The sequence below is a fragment of the Equus przewalskii genome, chromosome 3, assembly GCF_037783145.1.
Source record: "Equus przewalskii isolate Varuska chromosome 3, EquPr2, whole genome shotgun sequence".
Lineage (NCBI taxonomy): Eukaryota > Metazoa > Chordata > Mammalia > Perissodactyla > Equidae > Equus > Equus przewalskii.
Window position 1 is genome coordinate 35,046,183 of NC_091833.1, and position 20,184 is coordinate 35,066,366.

The 20,184-nt window shown below is 59.4% G+C and overlaps 1 protein-coding gene across 2 annotated transcripts; it reads right to left on the reverse strand.

Moving 5' to 3' along the window:
- Positions 1-1,049: 1,049 nt before the first annotated feature.
- On the reverse strand, positions 1,050-9,720 carry MVD (mevalonate diphosphate decarboxylase). Of its 2 annotated transcripts, none has more exons than XM_070613961.1 (10): positions 9,432-9,720; positions 7,145-7,215; positions 6,377-6,491; positions 5,946-6,092; positions 4,813-5,012; positions 4,461-4,535; positions 4,025-4,243; positions 3,520-3,635; positions 2,465-2,573; positions 1,050-1,794 (listed from the first exon to the last, which is right to left on the reverse strand). In XM_070613961.1, the coding sequence occupies exons 1-10, from the start codon at positions 9,499-9,501 to the stop codon at positions 1,714-1,716; spliced, it is 1,203 nt and encodes a 400-aa protein (XP_070470062.1). In that variant the 5' UTR covers positions 9,502-9,720; the 3' UTR covers positions 1,050-1,713. The 2 variants fall into 2 exon arrangements, with proteins under 2 accessions (XP_070470062.1, XP_070470061.1); XM_070613960.1 differs by having other exon boundaries at positions 2,465-2,594.
- Positions 9,721-20,184: the final 10,464 nt, after the last annotated feature.

Below are 20,184 nucleotides of genomic sequence, written 5' to 3' on the forward strand. Positions count from 1 at the left end.
CCCCGTCCCGTCCGGTCCGGAGTTCCGGCACCGCCCCCACCCCGCCCCCAGGCGACAGGCCCAGCCAGGCGGGTGGGATGGACTCGGGTGCTGCCGCAGGAGCCTTGCCCCCACGAGAGCCTGGCTGGAGCTCAGGCTGCGGTCCTCCCGGCCCCATCAGGCCGGCTTCCTCGGCGGGTCGGCGCCGGCGCAAGCTTCTCCGGCCCAGGCGTCCCGGTCACTTCCTCCTTCCCGGCGCGCTGCACCTGAGCGCAGGCCACCACTCTGATGCTCACTTTGTGCCGGTTGCCTGCCCTGCCTACTCGCCCACCACCGTTAATCGGGGTCCCCAAGCATCCCCTGGCCGCTAAGGACAAGGGTGGTTCCTGGTGGTTCCTGTGAGCAGGTTGGGTTCCTAGAAGGGCTTACAAAGGTGGAGCCTTCACTGTGCCCACTGCAGGCTCCCCGCCAGGAAGCAGGGCCTCAAACCAGGAGCCCCGGAGCTGGGGCCTGGGTGGCCCTGCCCTCTCTGGAAGTCAGCTACTAAGGACAGTGGTGGGTCCAGTGCCCACTTCCCCATCATGCAGGTGTGGCCCAGGTCAGACTGCAGGCAACCCTCTGCTCACAGGACTGACGGGAGGGGCCAGGATGTGCAAAGCTTCTGGGAAAATCCCAAATACACGAGTGCTGGGTCCTGTGCCTCCTCCGCCCACCCCATTCAGGGTCACAGCCCAGGACCCGCTCCAACTGCAGCCTTGCTCACTCTGGGGCATCTGACCCTCCAGGGAGTGAGGAGAGGCGGGTCAGAGAGCGCAGGCACCCAGCTCCTTCCCCAAGGCCCGCACTGCGGTTTGGGAGGCGTTTGGGAAGCAGGCGGGGCGCAGGGCCTCCAGAGGCAGAAGGCGGCTCCCTGGGCAGCAGATCCGGGGTCAGTAACTCTGCATGTTCCACGTCCTCACACTGCCAGGCCCTCGCCAGCCCCAGGGTGCGTGCTGCCCACTGTGTGCACAGGCCCTCTCAGAGCAGGGACCCCGGAGCACTGGAACCAAGAGGAAGCACGCAGCCAGGAGTCAGCCACACCAGCTTTATTGCCAGCTCGCACCTTGGTGCTGCTCTCCCGCCTCCCACCCGAGACACACCACTGGTCTTCTTATAAAGAAACGGTCCATCCACACCTCGTGGCCCGAGTTCGAGTCCGCTCCCCAGTTGGGCAGAGGAGCCATGGGCAGCCACCATGCTGCGAGCACTTGGGAGAGGTTTCCAGAGGCCTGCGGAGGCTGCTGCTCCCTGCACGGTGACTGTCCTCCAGCTCCGAGGATGGATGCCCGACTCCCCCTCGTCTCCACTGATCAAGCTGCTGTTCCGGGGCAGTGGGAGTGGCCCCAGAGCACGGGGCCAGAGATCCCTTCCCTAGGGGGCAGTGGCAGCTCCACCCGCCGTTGGCTCGATCCTCCAGGTCTGGATCCTGATCCCAGCTCCTATCCCGGCAAAGCGCTGGGCGCAGGCCAGGAAAGGTGAGGCACATGATGGGGGGCCCGCTCCTGACCGCCTGGACACCTGCAGGTGGCCACTCCCCTGCCCCAACTCGGCCACAGCCCACTGCCCAGCCCAGAGCCAGGTGGCCACCCACAAGTCCCAGCAAGCACAGCCCGGCGGCCGCCACACCTGGCTCCCCAGTCCCAACGAAGCGGCCCCTTCTCCAAGCAGCGGCCAGGGCTCCTGCAGAGGCGACGGTCAAGCAGCTGGCTTTGGTAAGCCATCGGGGCCCAGGAGGTGAGCGTGGGGGTCATCCAGGACTTGAGGCCCGGGCCCCACCTGGGGTGTAGAAGAACTGATGTCAGATCAGAGATCAGGGAGGGACAGAGTGGGCCCCAACCTGCTGGCTAAGTGCAGGGCAGAAGCTAACACCTACGTGGGGACACCCAGGCCCTGTGCCCAACTCCTCTGGGCAGAGCGACATGGTCTCCCCATTGCGAGTGCCCGGTCAGTCAGCCCCCATCCCCCAGACTTGGGGTGGACAGCCAGTCACAGGACGGAAGTAGAAACCTCGGCCTGGGTGCAAAGGTCATGGGGCCTGAAATAGGGCGGATCCCAGGGAAATCCCGGCTCAGCAGGGAAATTCCTGCTCTGAGTAGGAATCCTGATCTGCTCCTGGGTGGGGGGGTGTGCATGAGCCCTGAGGGTCCCCAGGACCCCCAGCACCTGCCTGTACCCCGAGGCTCTGCCTCCCCAGCCCCACTCTCCCCACTCAGCGGCGCCCAGCGCAGGGCGTCCTTAGATGTCCGCCTTGAAGGCGAGCGAGCGACTGAAGGAAACAGACTGCAGTGGGCGGCACCCTCTGAGAACCGATGGGGACGTCACTGCCGCGCCTGCTGTGTTGTTAGCAAGTCGGCTTCCCGCTGAGACAGGGGTGAAGGGAGCTCTTCGCATGGCGGGTGCCCGCCCTCGCACCGTGCCAGGCTGAGGGCTGGGTACCAGGCCTCACCTGAGTGGCGATGATGTATTTGATGCCGCCAGGGGTAGGCTCCATGCCCAGCGCAGCTTTCAGCTCGTCTGAGAGCAGGGCAGGCCTCACGGGCAGCCCCTTCAGAAACCTGGAACGGGAGGCAGGACACCTGGGGGTCCATCAATGGGAAGTGACAGAACGGGCAGGTCCATGGCAGGAAGCGCAGAAGTGGCAGCTGAGGGTGGGGGTCGTGCCTGCCAACAGGTACGGGGTTTCTTTTGGGTTGATGAAAAGTTCTGGAACTAGACTGAGGTGCTGGTTGCACGCTGACTGTATTTAATGCTGCTGCACTGTACACTTCACAGCGCGCAAGACGGTCCACCGTGCGTTACCTGTGTTCCCACACACACACAACGCTAAGCAGGGCTGGCCAAGGGCCTGCCTGGGGCATGTGAGGGGAGGGATTCAGAAAACCTTGCGAGGTTTTGGGGTCTTTCCTTGCATGCCTGGCCCACAGCTACCGTTATGCCCAGTGGGACAGCTCCACTTAAGAAGGAAACACCTCAGCCCAGGGGCATGTCTGTCCCAGGTCCCTCAGGACAGTGAGAACCTGTGAACCACCCCTTGGGGGACAGGGCAATGAGCTCAGAGGGCCCAGCCTCCAGAGCCATCCCACCCGGGGGAGGTGAGGATCCCCGCCCACCCCAAGAAGTCAGTCCTGCCCCGTGACAGTGACAGACGAGAGGAGCCCACACACTTGCAGCACATCCCGCAAGCAGGTGTCCCCACACTGAGGAGACAGGACGTCAGAACAGCTGGATGGAAGGAATCTAAACGGCCGTGACAGCGAGGCCGCAGGCACGTCCACACAGGAGCTGTGACGCTGCACGCAGGTGCGTGTGTGTGTGACCACGGCGCTGGGATGTGATGGTGAGGTGTCTGTGATCACAGCTAGGCACACTTGGTGACATACTGCCTGTCGTCCCCGGGGAATCAACGCCTGCTGCGGACGCCCCTTTCTGCACCCCGATCTCGGCAGAAGACCCTGCTCTTCCCTCCATGGCCTCCCAAATGGGGGCACCCATGAGACTCACTTGTCTCCATTCGACTCAGGGGGGAAGCTGTGCCTCACGGCAGCCACAAACTCAGCCATGGTATCGTCCAGGGTGAAGATCACGGCGTTGGGGCCCGCGTCAAATGTGTATGCCACCTGGAAATGCAGGTCAGCATTACAGCCTGCACGGTGGCTCTCATCTGCCTTGGAGACCCGGGCCTCCCACCCCTGGGCTGGGGCCTAGACCAGCTCCCAGGCGCCAACGGGGCCAAGCTGGAGTGGGGTGGTGGGGTGAGTGAGGGGCTTCCCACACCAGAGCCTCGATGTGTGGGCTGCGATCCCCCGGGGGTAGTCCAACCAAAACGAAATGACAGGACAGGAACTGCCGGCGCCCTGTGCAGCAGCGCCCAGCAGGCTCTGCGAGGCCCTGTCACAGACCCCTCGCACGTGTCACCACCTGGTCTCACTGCAGCTCCTCCCTCAGGAGTGCCCGCGCTTTCCAAGGGGGCAGGGTCAGCGCCGGCCCCCGCCTGCCCCTCACTCACCTTGGTCTGCCCGTGGTGGGCATTGAAGCGGTGCACCAGGTGGATGATGCACCTGGAGGTGTCGTTGAGGTAAGAGATGGGCGGGAAGGTGTCCAGACAGGTGGCGTGGAACTGGTTGCTGTCCTTCATGGTCAGCTGGCCGAAGGCCTGGAAGTCCCGCTCCATGACGCAGCGGGCCATCTCCGCCATGCGCGCCGGCACCAGCGCCTCGGCCCGGAACTGCAGGCACACGCCGCCCGTGAGGCGCTGGCTGCTTCACAGCGGAGTGTCCAGAGCGCACTCCGGTCGGAGCTCCGGCTCGGCAGCAGCCCCACCCGGCCTCCGTGCCCAGCGTCCACAGGGCCCACAGAGCAACGAGCTCGGCTTCAAAGGACGTGTGCTGGGACATGCAGGACGCGCCCTGGGGAGCTGCACGTCCCCCCCGTGCTGGCCTTACCCGGAGCAGGGGGCTGGTCTCCACGCTGGTCTGCATGCCCACCGTGCTGCCCGTCAGCTTCTTCTCGGCACTCACCTGCAAGGAGCAGACAGCCTGGACCATGCCCCGAGGCCCCCGACCCGTGCCATCCCGGCCCGTCCGTCCTTCCCCTGCACTGGAGGGGGAGCGGGCTGGGAGCCAGGGATGTGGCAGGGATGACGCAGCTCAGGGAACAGGGACGTCTGAGTCAGCAGCCCTCCTAGCACTCCGTGGGGGTCCCCTCCTCACCCCGGTGAGCCCGTGAGCCAAGCAAGCCGTGCCCCTGCCACTCCTGGCACGCCCGCAAGGACCCCACCACGCCGGCCTCACTCACCACGAGAATGAGGACTCGGAGTTCGGGCCAGTGCAGCTCAGGGGCCACCTGCCGGGCGACACTGTCCTTCCCGTCGGCCCGCTGCCCCATCTGCCACTCCACGAAGCCGCCGTACAGGCTGCGGCAGGCGCTGCCCGAGCCCCGGCGAGCCACTTCCGAGAGGTCGCCCTCGACCCCGTAGACCTGGGCCAGGGTGTAGGCTGCAGGCACAGGGGGAGGCCGGGCTGGGTGGGGTGCCGGCTCAGGCTTGCTCAGCGCCCCATGAGGACTCGCCCCACGGGAGGTTAGAAATCCCGAGATGACGGAGCTCCAGCCGCCAGCTCCCGCAGTTGGCATTCGCCCACTCACCCCCCCGGCCCGCACTCAGTGTTCTCAGAGGCGCCAGACACGGGACCCCTGGAGCCCTCGGAGCTGCCCAGAGGGGGCCCTGAAGGCCGAGCGCCGAGGGGCCAGGGTGAGTTTCTCCGAGGAGAGACAACAAACTTGGCCCTCAGGGTGCCATGTGGGGCAGGGACACAGGCGCAAGGGCCTGAGGAACGTGCCTGCACAGGGTGCCGGCAGCGTGGGGCATGAGGGAGCAGCGCTGGGCCGGTCAGGGGTCAGATGCCAGGATGGAGATGGGGGTCCATGAGGCAAGCTCTCTGCCCCTCGACACAAGCCCCCTCCTGGCCTGGCTCACGCAACCTGTCACCGAGGGTGGTTCAGGCCCGAGCACAGGAGTTGACTCGGGCCACAGGTCTCAGTGGCTATGGGGACGGGATGAGCCTGCTGGAGAGTAAGCCGATGCAGAGGAGAGCAGAGCTGGGACTGAGAGGGAGAGAGACGGATCCCTAACAAGGCTGTCAGAGACCCTGGAGCCAGCTGCTCCTGAAGCCAGCCGCACTCCGTGGAATTCTGTTACACAAGCCAAGAACCTGACCCTGCTTTAGGCGTAAGCTGGTTTGAGGTGGATCTCTGTCATGTACAACCTAGAGGGTCCTAGACATGGAGCCCCCAGAAGACTTGAACCTTCAGACCTGTGAGTGACCAAGGCCTCGGCCTCGTGCAGCGGGCTCCCTGAGGGCTGCCAGAGCATAAGACGCCAGGAGCCGCAGCACAGCACTGGGGGGCCGGGTCTCCCTGCGGGCACCCACCTAGGCAGGCATAGCCGGCTGCTGAGGAGGCCAGGCCTGCAGCCGTGGGGAAGTTGTTCACCGACGCGACGTGCACCTTGTAGCTGAGGCTGAGGGGAAGCAGGTCCTCGTCACCAGCGCTCCTCCGCTTCCGGGCCAGGCGGCGAACTGCGGGGAGGGGCACGGTCACCGGGCAGAGCCGGCCCCCACCTGCTCCTGGCGCCTGGGCTGTCGTGGGTCAGGGAGGGCGGGGGCACAGCTGCGACCTCCTTCTCGGGGCAAGGCCCAGACCCCAGACCCGAAGCTGGCCGGTGCTGACAGGCACTGCACTGTGCCCAGGGCGCGGGCAGCCAGGTGGGGTGAAGCGGCAGCAGCACCCTCAGTGCCCAGGGCAAGGGAGCGCCAGGGGGAGGAGCAGGCCTCACCCGGCCGGCCCCGCGGCCCCCACTCACTCTCCCTCAGGCAGGCCTGCAGGCGTGGCTGCCCCACGTCCTCCTCCCGGCCATTCAGCCAAATCCGGTCCTCGGTGAAGTCCTTGCTGATGGCAGCCGTCGTGGTGGTTTTTAACTGAGAAAGAAAACGCAGGGCCACTTCAGGGCAGGTGCCGGCCAACCCCGATCTGCAGGGGAGGCCTGTCCTCCACAGCCCTTCCCAGGCGCCTGCTCGGGGGCGGGGGCGGCCTTGCCGGGACACAGGGAGGTGAAGGCCAGGGCGGCCACGCCAGGTGGTGGGGAAGGCCGGCAGACACGGGGCAGGCTCGCCCAGGCCGGCTCGCCACACAGGACGCGGCCCACACTTCCACTCCCACAGCAGAGCCCCAGAGCTGGGCTGGGGGAAGGAGGGGACGCGGACCTCCAGAGGAGAGCCGGGGGCACAGGGGTCTGCGTGTGCGCGCCATGAGCCTCTAGAACGGCGGGCGATGGAATGGACATTGCTCACTGGCTGGGGATAAGTTGCTACCAACTGTTTAAAAAAGTTTAACAAAAGTTTAGTAAATATTTATTTTGGGGCCGGCCCAGTGGCGTAGTGGGTAAGTTCCACTTAACCCGGTTTGGATCCTGGGCACAGACCTACACACCGGTCATCAAGCTATGCTGTGGTGGGAATCTCACATACAAGAAACAGAGGAAGATTGGCACAGATTTTAGCTCAGAGAAAATGTTCCTCACCAAAAAAAAAAATGTATTTTGGTGCTTACTGCCAGTCCAGCCCACACTAACCTGGTCCTGGTGCAAAGTGACACTCAGAGAGGAGTTGATGGGCAAGATCAGCTCCTCATCTCGCTTTCCCCCTGGAACAGACAACCCAAGGCAAAGTCAGTCAGTTTCCCGGCCCTGCAAACCAGTGCACTCTTGCCCTCATCCACCAGTGCCCCACCCCTCCCCACCTGAATTCCCCAGTCACCCCTACTCCCATCCTACAGCTGCCCCATCCCCCTAGACCCTGTTCTCTCACTGCACAATCTGATTCCTCTTCCTGCTGTGCCCCCGCCTTCAGGCAGGCCTCCTGGATTGCTCCTCAGTTGACTGAGCTCCAGGTCCCAGATTTGAGCTGGAGGCCAGTCCATCTCCCTGCTTCATTGCTTCTGTTTTATCTTCTTTCGCTCATTTGACAAATCACCTTGGATTTGCCTAAGGCTAGCAGGTGCTGGGCGCTCTGACTGTCAGGCTCTTGCCGTCTCCTCCCCAAGAGGAGGGGCCGCAGTTACGGAAAACTCCTCACATCTCCCTGCCCATACTCCCTGGAGACACAGAATCACCCCACTCTGCCGAGCATTTCCACTCCTGGCAGCTCAGAGCAGACATGGGAAACCTTCCTGAAAGACCAAGAGATCTAAACTCTTCGTGAAGCACACACAACGCGCTGCACTCTTCTGTGGGGGTCTCTGGGGACGGCGGACAGCGACAGGACACAGTAAAGACTAACACCTGGCGGGTGATCTGTGACAGCCCAGAAAGAGACCCACATACGTACCCCGACCTGGTTTTTGACAAAGGTGCAAAAACAATTCAATGGCGGAGGAACGGCCTTCACAGCAAACGCTGCTGGAGTAAGTGGACACCCACAGGCCAAAAACGGGACCTGGGCCCAAGTCTCAGACCTCACACAAAAATAACTCAAAAGGCATCGCAGACAAATTCAACACGTAAAACTATAAAACTCAGAAAAAACACAGGAGAAAGTCTTCCAGATGTAGGGCTGGCAGAGAGGTCTTGGGCTTGACACCAGAAACATGATCCATAAATGGAAAAAGGGACACATTGGACTGCACCAAAATTCTACAAACTTTGACTCTTTGAAAGACCCTGTGAGGAGGATAAAAAGACAAGCCACAGCCTGGGAGAAAATATCTGCCATCTTCACATCCCACAAAGGATCAGCACCTGGAATACACAACGACCTCAACACTCAATAGTAAAAAGCACACAGCCAAGCAGAACATGGACCAATGACACGAAGTGACACTTCACCGAAGAGGACACACATGGGTGGCAAATAAGCCCTGAGAAGGTGCCCAACGCCACTGGCCAGCAGAAAATGCAAACAAAACCCACAATGAGATAGTGCCACACACCTATCAGATCGGCTGACTGACACCAGAGACAGCGCCAAATGCCAAAGCTGCGGATCACACACAGCTGTTTGGGAACGGAAATGGTACAGCCACTGGGAACACAGCCTAATGGTTTGCTTGAAAAAACCCCTACACCCAGGCGTTGCACTCCTGGGCATTTATCCCAGAAGAATGAAAACTTAGGGTCACACACAAACCCACACACAAAAGTTTACAGCAGCTTCATTCGCAAGAGTGCCAAAGTGGAAACGAGCAGCTAGCTACCTTTCCAAGTTTGCGAAGCACCCTGCGCTGGTCCACCCCAGGAACAGGACCCAGCGCTAAAGGAGGGAAGTACGGGTGCCCGCAGCCACCCGGACCAACCTCCAGAACTAGGAGTGAAAACAGCCAATCTCAAAACTGTGTCCTGCATGATTCCATTTACCGAGCATTCTGGAACGGACAACATGCTAAGGCAAGGTGGGCAAGATCCTCGAGGATGGACATTCTGTGTCAGACCGTGTCCACGGAGCATCCCGGCCCCCCGGGGCTGGACGTCCATTAGGGACCGTGTCCACTGAGCGTCCCGGCCCCCCGAGGGCGGACATCCCTCAGGGACCGTGTCCACCCAGCCTCCCGGCCCCCCGGGGCTGGACATCCCTCAGGGACCGTGTCCACCCAGCCTCCCGGCCCCCCGGGGCTGGACATCTCTCAGGGACCGTGTCCACCCAGCCTCCCGGCCCCCCGGGGCTGGACATCCCTCAGGGACCGTGTCCACCCAGCCTCCTGGCCCCCCAGGGCTTGACATCCCTTAGGGACCGTGTCCACAGAGCGTCCCGGCCCCGCGGGGGTGAGTCTCCTGACCGCACGCGGACCAACCACCACCCGCCCCTGGGAGCTTCGGCCTCCCCGTCCGCGGCCCCCACGCCCGCGCCCCGGGCCCGCGCACTCACAGTACTTGATGACCGCGATGTTGACCGGCGCGGTGCAGGTCACGGCCACCAGCGGCTTCTCCGACGCCATGTCCGAGCAGCACGGCGCCACCGGCCCGCTGCCGCCTGCCGCTGCGACCCCAGATGTTCACGCGCCGTCCAACCAGCGGCGGGCCAGCCTCACGCTCTACCTCTCAGCCAATGTGCGAGATCGGACGATGAGCTGCCGACGTAGAGCCCGCCCCCGCTGGCCCGCGGACACACACTGGCTCTGCGCAGGCGCGGGAATCTAGTCGGACAAGGAGTCCGCGCAGGCGCTGGCTCTGCGCAGGCGCGGGAACCTATCCAGACACGGAGTCCGCGCAGGCGCTGACTCTGCGCAGGCGCGGAGCCTCCCCAAGGGCGGGAGTGGGCCCAGGCGCCGGGACTGCGCAGGCGCTTGGTGTAGCCAACCCTCGAGGGCCTGGGACCTCGGCTGAGGGGGTCTCTCTGGTGGGTGATCCTGGGCTGAGACGGGAGGCTGGCCCTCTGCGGGGGTGGGGCTGAGCGGGACGCGAGAGGTTCGACGCCCCCAGCAGCTCTGGACCGGAGGCTCGGAGTGACCGCGCCGGGGTGCCGCCGGGGCCGAAAGGCAAGCGGGCTCCCAGCACGCCAGGACGTGGCGCCCCGGCGTCTCCTCGCAGCGTAAGGGTCCCCCGCGCCCCGCCGCCCGGGATCCTTCCAGCACCCCTGCAGCCTGAGGGTCCCCTGCACCCCGCCGCCCGGGGTCTCCTCGCAGCCTGAGGGTCCTCCACGCCCCGCCGCCTGGGGTCTCCCTGCAGCGTAAGGGTCCCCCGCGCCCCGCCGCCCGGGGTATCCCCGCAGCGTAAGAGTCACCTGCCCCCCCCAGCCGGGGTCTCCCCGCGCACCACAATCTGAGGGTCTCCCCCGTCACGCCGCCCGGGGTTCCTACGGGCTCCCCGCCCCATCGGCGGATCAGTGCCGCTGGGTGGGCGGCTGCTAAGGGATGAGCTGCTTCAGAGATGGGCGCCTTCAAACCCCACTCCCCTTCTGAAGCTCCGTTTGAGCAAGGACTCTTTTTCCACGGTTGAAGTGGATTGCCGCATTTGTATTGCCTTGGGTTTTCTATTGTGGTAAAATAGACGTAGTGTAACTTTTACCGTCTTAACCCCGTTTAATGTACAACTGTGTGGCATTAAGCACATTCCCGTTGTGCAACCGTCGCCACCATGCATCTCCAGAACTTTTTCGATATCCTGAACTGAAACTCCATATCAAGCAATAACTCCCAGTTTCCCCCTTCTCTTCATAAAAATTTATTTTTAGCTGTAAAGTGATTGCAGTGTCAGTCAAGATAGGAGTCCGCAATGTGAAGTCTCCCACCCTGGCCTGGGCCACCCAGTTCTGTTCCCGGAAGTGTCAGTGTTGTCCATTCTCTGTGTACCCATCCGTCAACATTTTATGCATCATACAGGCAAATAGCTTTCTCCCCACCCTGTTGTTTCCTCTTATGTGTTTCTTGGAGAACATCCGATTCCTACAAAAGAGCTCCCCGGTTTTGTTGTCTGGAAGTCCCATAATTTGCCCAGCTCGTCATCAAAAAGTGAACCTCCAGCCTCTACCACTCGCTTTGAGAACCCCGACCAGTCCAGGGTCCCGGTGCGTCGGCCGCTGCCAGCTCGTGGCGGGCCCTGCTCTGTTGCAGGCTGAGCAGCGCTGCACCTATGCCCACCTTGCTGTTCTCACGCCCAGTTCCATCTCTAAGGGGCACTACTCTTCACAGGACAAAGTCAGTGTTGTGGGGATCCAGGGCCGACTTGGCTGGGGCCGAGCATTTCCAGCTGCGGAGTACCTGCCAGCACCCTGGGGGAGAGGGCAGGAGAGGGCAGCGGGGCAGCAGCAGAAACGGAAAGATCACCGCGTACAGAGCGGCCGAGACCGGGAAGGGCCGGGACCAGAGCCCGGCCGGCACTTGGCGTGAGCACTGGTCTGAAGGCCCCCTGGCCGGCCTTCCTGCTTTCAGGCTTTCAGAATTATCCTTCCGTTCTCTCCCTCTTCCAGGAGTGGTTGGAGAGCTTTCTTTATTTTATTTTATTTTATTTTTTATTTTGAGGAAGATCAGCTCTGAGCTAACTACTGCCAATTCTTTTTTGCTGAGGAAGATTAGCCCTCAGCTAACATCTGCTGCCAATCCTCCTCTGTTTGCTGAGGAAGACTGGCCCTGAGATAACATCCATGCCCATCTTCCTTTACTTTATGTGTGGGACACCTGCCACAGCATGGCGTGCCAAGCGGTGCCGTGTCCGCACCGGGATCCAAACTGGCGAACCCTGGGCCACTGAAGTGGAACGTGCACACTTAACTGCTGCGCCACCGGGCCGGCCAAGTATAGAGCTTTTTAATAATCACAGAACAAAAGTCCTGAGCCTCGGAGTCTCTTCTGAACCTTGCTGAAGTTGTGTATGCTCCTCTCTGTTCATTCGCTAGCTTTTATTGGGGTCCCCCTCCAGCAGGGCACAGCATCAGGTGAGGCAGGAGGTGACAGCCTCGTAGTGGAGATGAGACAGCTCCTGACAAGTGAACAACAGTACAGCAGAGACCTGCTCCAGAGGCCCCAGGGGAGGCAGTGACTCACGGAAGATGCTGGGACTGCCGAGGTCCCACAGCAGAGACAGGGCTGCCTTTCAGTCTGCAGAACGACTCGGTTGTCACTGTATCTTGAGAGCAGAAACGATTGGTGACATGGATGAGTTGGAGCAAGGACCCCCTCCAGGCAGGGAGACCCCTAAAAGCTTATCTCGGCAGTCGGTGACGTCCGACGTCTGTAGGCTGTAGGCTGTGATAGTCGGTGGCGTCTGTCGTCTGTTGCGACGCAGACCATGGTAATTCGTGTGTGATGGAAGAGCCGGGCCAGCAGTGGAGGGGGCAATAAAAGCAGTGTGAGGCCTCGAGGAGTGTGATGGGAGGAGGGCCTGGGAGCAGAGCCTGAGGGCAAGGTGGGTGAAAGATCATGGCAGATTCCCTCTTAACAGCTCTAGAAGATGCCGACTAACCTGCCGGGGCAGGAAGTAGATCAGTGGTTCTGGTGTGGGCTGAGGGGCGGGGGCAGAGGGGGTGCGAAGGGGCACGACGAGGAAACTTACAGAGGGTGGGATGTGTCGTGTCAGTGGTGGGATGTGTCGTGTCGACTGGCGTGACGGCTTCACAGGCGTGCACAGATGTCAAAGCTCATCACAGTACACTGGGCACACGTGCACTTGCCTGCAGCCGGTGACGCCTCAGCAAGGCCGTCTGATTGTGCCGAGCTTGTGTCTGAACTGCCAGGGGCAGGGGTATGAGTTGAGGGCTCAGAGGGGAGGGAGTCTGGCTCCCGGCTGCTTTAGGTTTATTGACTGGAATGGGTTCTCCTGTTGTCCGAGGGTGACTAACGTGCTCCTCGTTTCAGAGCCATGGATGTCATCTTTGCTGAACTGCTAATCTAAAAATATTTGCCCTTCAGTTTTGGAACCAAAATACACTCTTTGAACCGGGCATAATGCCTTGAAAGTGGCGTTTTGAACTCAGAATCAAATGATGATAGAGGCAGCACAAGATGAAGTCCCCCAAGTGGGGAAGTGGAGCTGAGCATGGAGGAGGGAGAATATGTCACTGACGGAACGTTGAGTGTTGAGGCTCCCCTCCATCATTTCATTATTCTTGTCTTTGTTAATCCATCCTGGAGTGCAGGATCAGTGACATCATTTGAGGGGCCCAGTGCAAATGAAAATGTGGGCCCCTTGTTCTTGTTTGAAGAATTTCAAGATGACAACAGCGGAGCTTTCACCAGAGCACGGGGCACTCCTGTGTGGTCGTCACCACGATGTGGAGACACAAAGAGGTTGTCCCTGCCAGGACGGGCGCCTGAGGCCTGGCCTTATCTGTCTGCATGGTCCCTACTCCTCCCTTTTGAAATTATTGACATTTTTTCAGTGCTCCAGGAGCAGTTCATGCCACTTCTAGATTCCACTCGCAGCTCCCAATGTCTGCCCATTGGGGGAGGGGAGAACCGGGGTTGCGTCTCCGCTCTGCCGCTGGTGGGGTGGACTCTGCAGGCCCCAGGCCCCTGCGCCCTCCCACTTCCTACAGAGTCCTTTCTGCTGGGAGCCTGTTAGCAGGTGTCATGCCTGCAGGGAGCAAGTGTTGATGGTCCCCCTTTCTATCAGCAGAGACAGAACAGAGGAGAGGACGTGACTTCTAGGTTTTTAGTTTCTTCTTTATTTCTCCTTAGGGATTAGTCTTGGGGATGCGTGATGGGTGTGGGTGAGGAATTGATGCTCCAGTCGGAGCTGCCAGGAAGCCTCTGCAAGGGGGTGGGCAGCCAGGAGGCCAGGTGATGGTGTGCCCCCCCCACCTGGAGTGCCCTCACCCCGGAGGCATGCTGAGGAAGAGGAGGGACGACGGTTCCAGACCTGCGCCAGGAGGCCCAGCGACTGGCTGTGCCAACAGCGGAGGAAGCAAGGAGCCCGCCGGCCTCTGAAAGAGCTGCTGTGTCCAGCAGGACAGGGGCATGAGAAGCATTCTCAAGTCCTGGGGAGGCGGAGTCTGGCGGCTTCAGATCCCGGTCCCAGCACGGAGCCAGGAGACTCGGCAGGTCAGCTCCCCTCCCATGCTGCGCCCTCCACCCCTGAACCGGGCGAGAGCAGCCTCCACCTCAGAGGACCAAACAGACTCCGGGAAGGGTGCTGGGAGCACCGGCCTGGGAGGGCTGCGTCAGTGTTGCGTTTTTAAATAAGACAAAGTGGGGCCGGCCCGGTGGCGCAGTGGTTAAGTTCGCACGTTCTGCTTCAGCGGCCCGGGGTTTGCTGGTTCGGATCCGGGATGTGGACACGGCACCGCTTGTCAAGCCATGGTGTGGTAGGCATCCCATATATAAAGTAGAGGAAGATGGGCACGGATGTTAGCTCAGGGCCAGTCTTCCTCAGCAAAAAGAGCAGGATTAGCAGCAGATGTTAGCTCAGGGCTGATCTTCCTCAAAAAATAAATAAGATGAAGTGGTTTTGAAAGGAAGCTCTTAGGCACTGAATTGTGTCCTCTGAAAGTTTGTGTGTTGAAGCCCTAACCCCCAGGACCTCAGAATGTGACTGTATTTGGGATGGGGTCTTTAAGGAGGTGATTAAGTTAAATGACGGCACTCGGGTGGACCCGAATCTCACAGGACTGGTGTCCTTATGAGAAGAGGACATCAGGGGCCCGCCCTGAGGCTGCCTGGTTAAGTTCATGGCTCTGCTGTGGCGGCTCTGGGTCGCAGGTTCAGATCCCGGGCATGGACCTACACTACTCCCAGCCATGCTGTGGGGGTGACCCACACACGAAATAGAGGAAGATTGGCACAGATGTTAGCTCAGGGACAATCTTCCTCAAGCCAAAAAAAAAAAGAGGAAGATTGGCAACAGTTGTTAACTCAGGGAGAATCTTCCTCAGCAAAAAAAAGGTGAGCAGGACACCGACACATACAGAGGGACAACCACATGAGGACACAGGGAGAAGATGGCATCTATATGCCAAGGAAAGAGGCCTCAGCAGAAACCCCCCTGCTGACGCCATGGTCTCGCACTGCCAGCCTCCAGGACTGGGAGACACTGAAGTTCTGTGCCACAAGCCGCCGGGGCTCTGGTGCTTTGTTACGGCCACCTCAGCAAACTGATGCACAAGTTATGATACAGTGTGTTCCTCAGGTCCCCAGGAATCAGGGCACAGGGCAGGTGTGCTGTGCATACTTAACTGGAGGCAGTAACGGGGCCCCCCATCGCGCCTCCCCCCCCCAGCATTCTGCAGGTCTTCAGAGGCACCTTCCAGCCGCGTCGGCCAGTCTGGTCTTCCTTGAAAGGTTTATGGTTCCAACAGAAACAGCTTCCAGTCTCGTTGTAAACCAGCAAGACAGAACTGTGCGCCAGAGTGCGGAGGGCTGAGTATTAACTGAGCACCTCCTGTGTGCCAGGTGCTGTGATGCCCTTGGTCCCGCACCCCGGCTGTTCGCGGCAATGTCTGCCTGGCTCAGCAGAGTCCACTCCAGGTCCGTCTTCGGATCCCCTTGGTCTCCCCGCGACCCTTGACCTCCCCTCTCTTCTCTGCTCTTTGCCTTTTCTGTCGTGTTCCTCAGACCCTGGTCGGCTCTGTAGGATTCGGAGCCCTCCCTGTGTTCTCAGACTTCCTCCAGCCCGTTTTCCTCCTGCTCATCGCACCTGCTCTCCCCGACCAGGGCGAGGAAGGGAACCCAGCTTCCCATTCCCATGCTGGAATTCCAGACCCATGAAGTGTTTCCTTCGGGGTCCCGGGCAGCTCCCCTTCCTGCACATCCTCCCAGCCACCCTCTGACCATCTATCTCCCCCCACCCTGGCCCCAGGATCTGCCATCCTGATCTGGAACCCTATTTCTCATTTCCAAGTGACGGGAAAGCTCAGAATTTCTTGTTAAGCGGCAACATAGTTTAGCGGCTAAGATTACAGACTGGGTTTACATCCCAGCTCTGCCACTCACCTGCTGTGTGACTTCAGACCAGCTGCTCAACCTCTCTGTGCCTCAGTTTCCTCACCTGTCAGAGAGGGATAAGGTAGTTCCTCCCTCACAGGAGATAAAGCCCTCAGAAGGGTCATGTCAGTGTCATGCCACTTTGATCACGGTCAGCGTTCATTTATTATTGGTCCCAAAAGAAGCTCCTGGATGAGTGCAGTCGCCTTTCAGAAGAAACAGGCTGTTCATGTGGTTAAATCGGTGAGTAAATAACACGGCTGCTTCTAGACCTTCCTGTTTTCCAAAATGAGAGCTCCTAGCAGGCCGTTGCTTACTGTGTGCACATGGGTGGGCGGCCTCACCAGCTGGGCCGGCCGCTGCATCCTCTCCACGCTCACCTTGGCATCTCTCTGCCTGAGCCACTCATGAGGGAACACTTCCTTCATCGAGGGGCTGCATGCACCCCGCTCACCCGCCTTAAAGGCCTGCTTGAGCTGTCCTGCACCACAGCCCGCCCGGATAAACTGATCCAGGGCTGGACTCACGCAGCCTGGATGAATACGGGAGGCTGCTGGCCGGGCCTCCTGGGCTGGGGATGGTGCTAAAGAGAGCAGATCCCTTTCCAAGGATGGGAAAGGCCACAATTGTGAGATTAGCCCCCAAAATGGAGAGAAGAGAGAAAGAAGGAAAAGGCTGGTTTCGGCTGAGCCTGGCCCTGCTCCATGTGTCCCATCAGCCGCTGGCGTCCGTCGAGTGGCTGTCCCAGATCAGACGCAGGGTGGGCACGTGCGATACAGACGTTGCTCCCATACGGTGGGGTTCATGGGAGGAGGTCACCTCACTCACGATGCCAAGGATTATGGGCTTGAGCCTGAGGCTGCAGGGGGCTGTGAGCGGGTTGTGCAAGTGCACTGGGGTACAGGGTGGAGGACAAACCAAAGGTGGAAACGGGGGAGCTAGAAGGATTCTTAGTTGTCCAGCTGAACTTGCAGGAGCCTGAACTAAGGCGATGGTGTGAGGATGGAGATGAAGAGATGGTCTGAGAAACTCTAGAGAAGCAGTTGACTAAACATGGGGTCGGGCATGTGGGGGCCCCTCGTGGTGTGTATCGGGGCCATTCTCACCAATGCAGCAGGTCTAGTCTGCACGTGTGATGAAGTCACATGGCCTCAGGGATTCCTTTCCAGAGTCAGTGGATAAAGTGGAAAACACATAGGAGTTACCCCACAAAAGCCCCTAAAGCCCCTAAGAAAGAGGGCAGAACCATCCCCCGCTGAGCACTGCAGGCTTCTCCCGCACTGGGCCGGGCAGCTGCTGCTTTGGCGCCAGTGGGTTCGAGTTCACACGCTGCGATCACGTGGGGGGTTCACCTGTCTCAGAACCTGTCATGCTCTTAAAAATTATTGAGGGCCCCAAAGAGCTATTGTTTATGTGGGGTGCATTTACATATCTACATTTACCCACATTAGAAATTAAACTGGAGGGCCAGCCTGTGGCCAAGTGGTTGGGTTCCTGCACTCCTCTTCAGTGGCCCAGGGTTTCGCTGGTTCGGATCCCAGGCGCGGACGTGGTGCCACTCATCAGGCCGTACTGAAGCGGAGTCCCACATGCCACAACCAGAGGCACTCACAGCTAGAATACACAACTATGTACTGGGGGCTTTGGGGAGAAGAAGAAGAGGGGAAAAGAAAAGGATTGGCAACAGATGTTAGCTCCGGTGCCAATCTTTAAAAAAAAAGTTAAAATTAGTACATTTTTAAGAGATTTGTTTATTCATTTTATTATTTTTTTAATTAATTTTTTTTAAAGATTGGCACCGGAGCTAACATCTGTTGCCAATCTTTTATTGTTTTATTTTTATTTTTATTTTCCGTCTTCTCCCAAAGCCCCCCAGTACGTAGTTGTATATTGTAGTTGTAGGTCCTCCTAGTTGTGGCATGTGGGATGCCACCTCAGCGGAAGCTGTGCCATGTCCACACCCAGGATCCAAACTAGCGAAACCCCAGCCGCCGAAGCAGAGCCCACGAACTTAACCACTTGGCCACAGGGCCAGCCCCTGTTTATTCATTTTTAAATCAATAATAAACCCATCACATGCTAACATATTTTCGTGAAAAATAACTATTTTCTGAAACACATTTTAGTGGGGAAAGTGGCATTATGTCACATTTTTGCAAATCTCCATAGCGTCTGACCACAGGTGGAGCCACCAGCTATACCGTCTGCTGGTGCGTGGGAGGAAGCTCAGCCCTCACAGGTTTGTGGATGGACACGTGCTCACAGCTTTCAGATGACTGCGGCTCTTTCTTAACAGCACATCAAGACGCGACCAGGGTATCTCTTCCAGGTTAGCTGCGACGTGGAACTGACAGCTGTCAGTGAGTGCTCCCTGCCCTCGGTTCCACTGAAATCCATTGGTCCACCCTGTGCTTTGGGTCTTGGGCCCCGGGCAGTATTTTGTAACATCTGCATCGGTCATTTGGAAAATACTACTTCACTGATTTATGCAGAGCTTCCAAATGTTGACATGTTTCATTTTACATCAAAAAATCACTTTCTCATCAGGAAAGTCTTTAAGCATGGAGAGCTGCCCAGCTTTTAGTGGAAGATAAAAGTTTCCAAAATTGTCATTTTCCCTTGAAAGTGTATAAGTGTTGCCGTTGGCAGTGAATACCGTCGGTTCTCGAAGTGGCTGGCGCACTTGGTTCTGTCTTGAGAAAACATCTGCAAGGACCCAGGCCAGCGTCACCGTGGCGTGTCCCGTGAACACGGCGCTCCGTGGCAGAGCAGCTGGCTTGGCTCCAAGCCGCACCGAGCACGCTCCTCCCTGGAGACGACCCTCGCACTCCGGAGGCTCAGAGGGGCTCCGCACGCACGTCCCGTTCCTTCTTCTCTCAGAGCAGTAAAGGCACCAGGACTCAGGGCTGAGGGTTAATATAATGCAGGACGTTCTTAAGCTGCATTTGCTTTTCCAAGCGCGCATGGTGGGGAAATGCCAGGACTCCTGGTGCACTGTGGTGCCTCGGTCCGTGCAGACACGCCAGCAGGGCAGCCCCACCATTCTTGCCCATCAGCGTGTGTGCCGAACGTGGGGAGTCTCCCTTAGCACAGCCGCCCTGGAGCCAGGCTGCAGGCAGTCTCCTGTGAGAACTACGGACATGGGGGTGCATGTTCTGAGAGAGGAGGGAGACGACCCCACCAAGGGAACTGGAGCCACAGGGATAGTGGGCCACGCCTCATCCACGTGTGCCGTGGAGGGTCTAGGGGCACAGCAGGCCACGCCTCCTCTGATGCTCAGTGAAGGGAATGGCAGCAGGGTCAGGCCCCCGACTCTCCTCAATCTCAGTCCCTTTTTGATCAATTCAGAACAGTTGTATTTCAAAGGTAAATATGCAGATCTCAGAGAAGAGTTCCAGTGATTCCAGGGCCCACCTTCCTTCCCGCCTCTCGTGTCTGAAGTGGAGGTGTCCCGGGTCCCCAGGCCTGTGCCAGGGGAAGGCAGGGGGGCTGGTGTTTTGAACTGGGTAAGCAAAGCTGAAGCGACTCGGTGTCTTCCTTAAGGACCAGTAGCAGGAGGATCCTTACTGGGAGAACAAAAGAGGAGCCGCAGGGGCAGAGGTGTGGGGAGGGGGAGGCAATGGGTGCTCCCAGGTCAGCCTGGGGCAGAGTGGGCCACACTGATTGACGTCTTGTGGGAAGGCGGCCTCTAACCTTTCCACATGATACTCAAAGATGCTACGCCCACTCGACAGGAGGACGGGGTCTGAATCGCCACCCCCTGCCACTCCCGCCCTTCGCACCATCCGTATACTTCAGCTGTACCTGGCGCTCTTGGCAGCTAAGGATGCCCCGGACAGGTGCCAGACCAGCTCTGGGGCAGCTCGGTGGGCTGGGCGGGGGCAGCTGGGAGGAGAGAGTTCCTGGAGCCAGAACTTGGCGGTCAAGAAATGGACATAGACTCTAAGAGGATAAAGGGGGTAACTTGAGGGTGTCTCTAAAGTTAGCAATTATATTTTATTTCAGGCGTCCTAAGTGTCTTTTTTACCATCATGTTTACTTGGCACTCTTCCTGAATTCCGAAAGAGAGTTTAGCACGATTCCTTTTTACAGAAGCGGAAACCAAGGCTCTATAATGGAATTGACCCGAGCCCACAGAACGACAGAGCCGGAATCAGAACGCCTCACCTCTGGCTCTGGTGAGGGCACCCTCGTGTGCCGACAGCCCCACAGACTCCCCCAGCTCGGGTACAGGGACGGAGGAGGCCCGCGCCGGTTCCAGCCTCC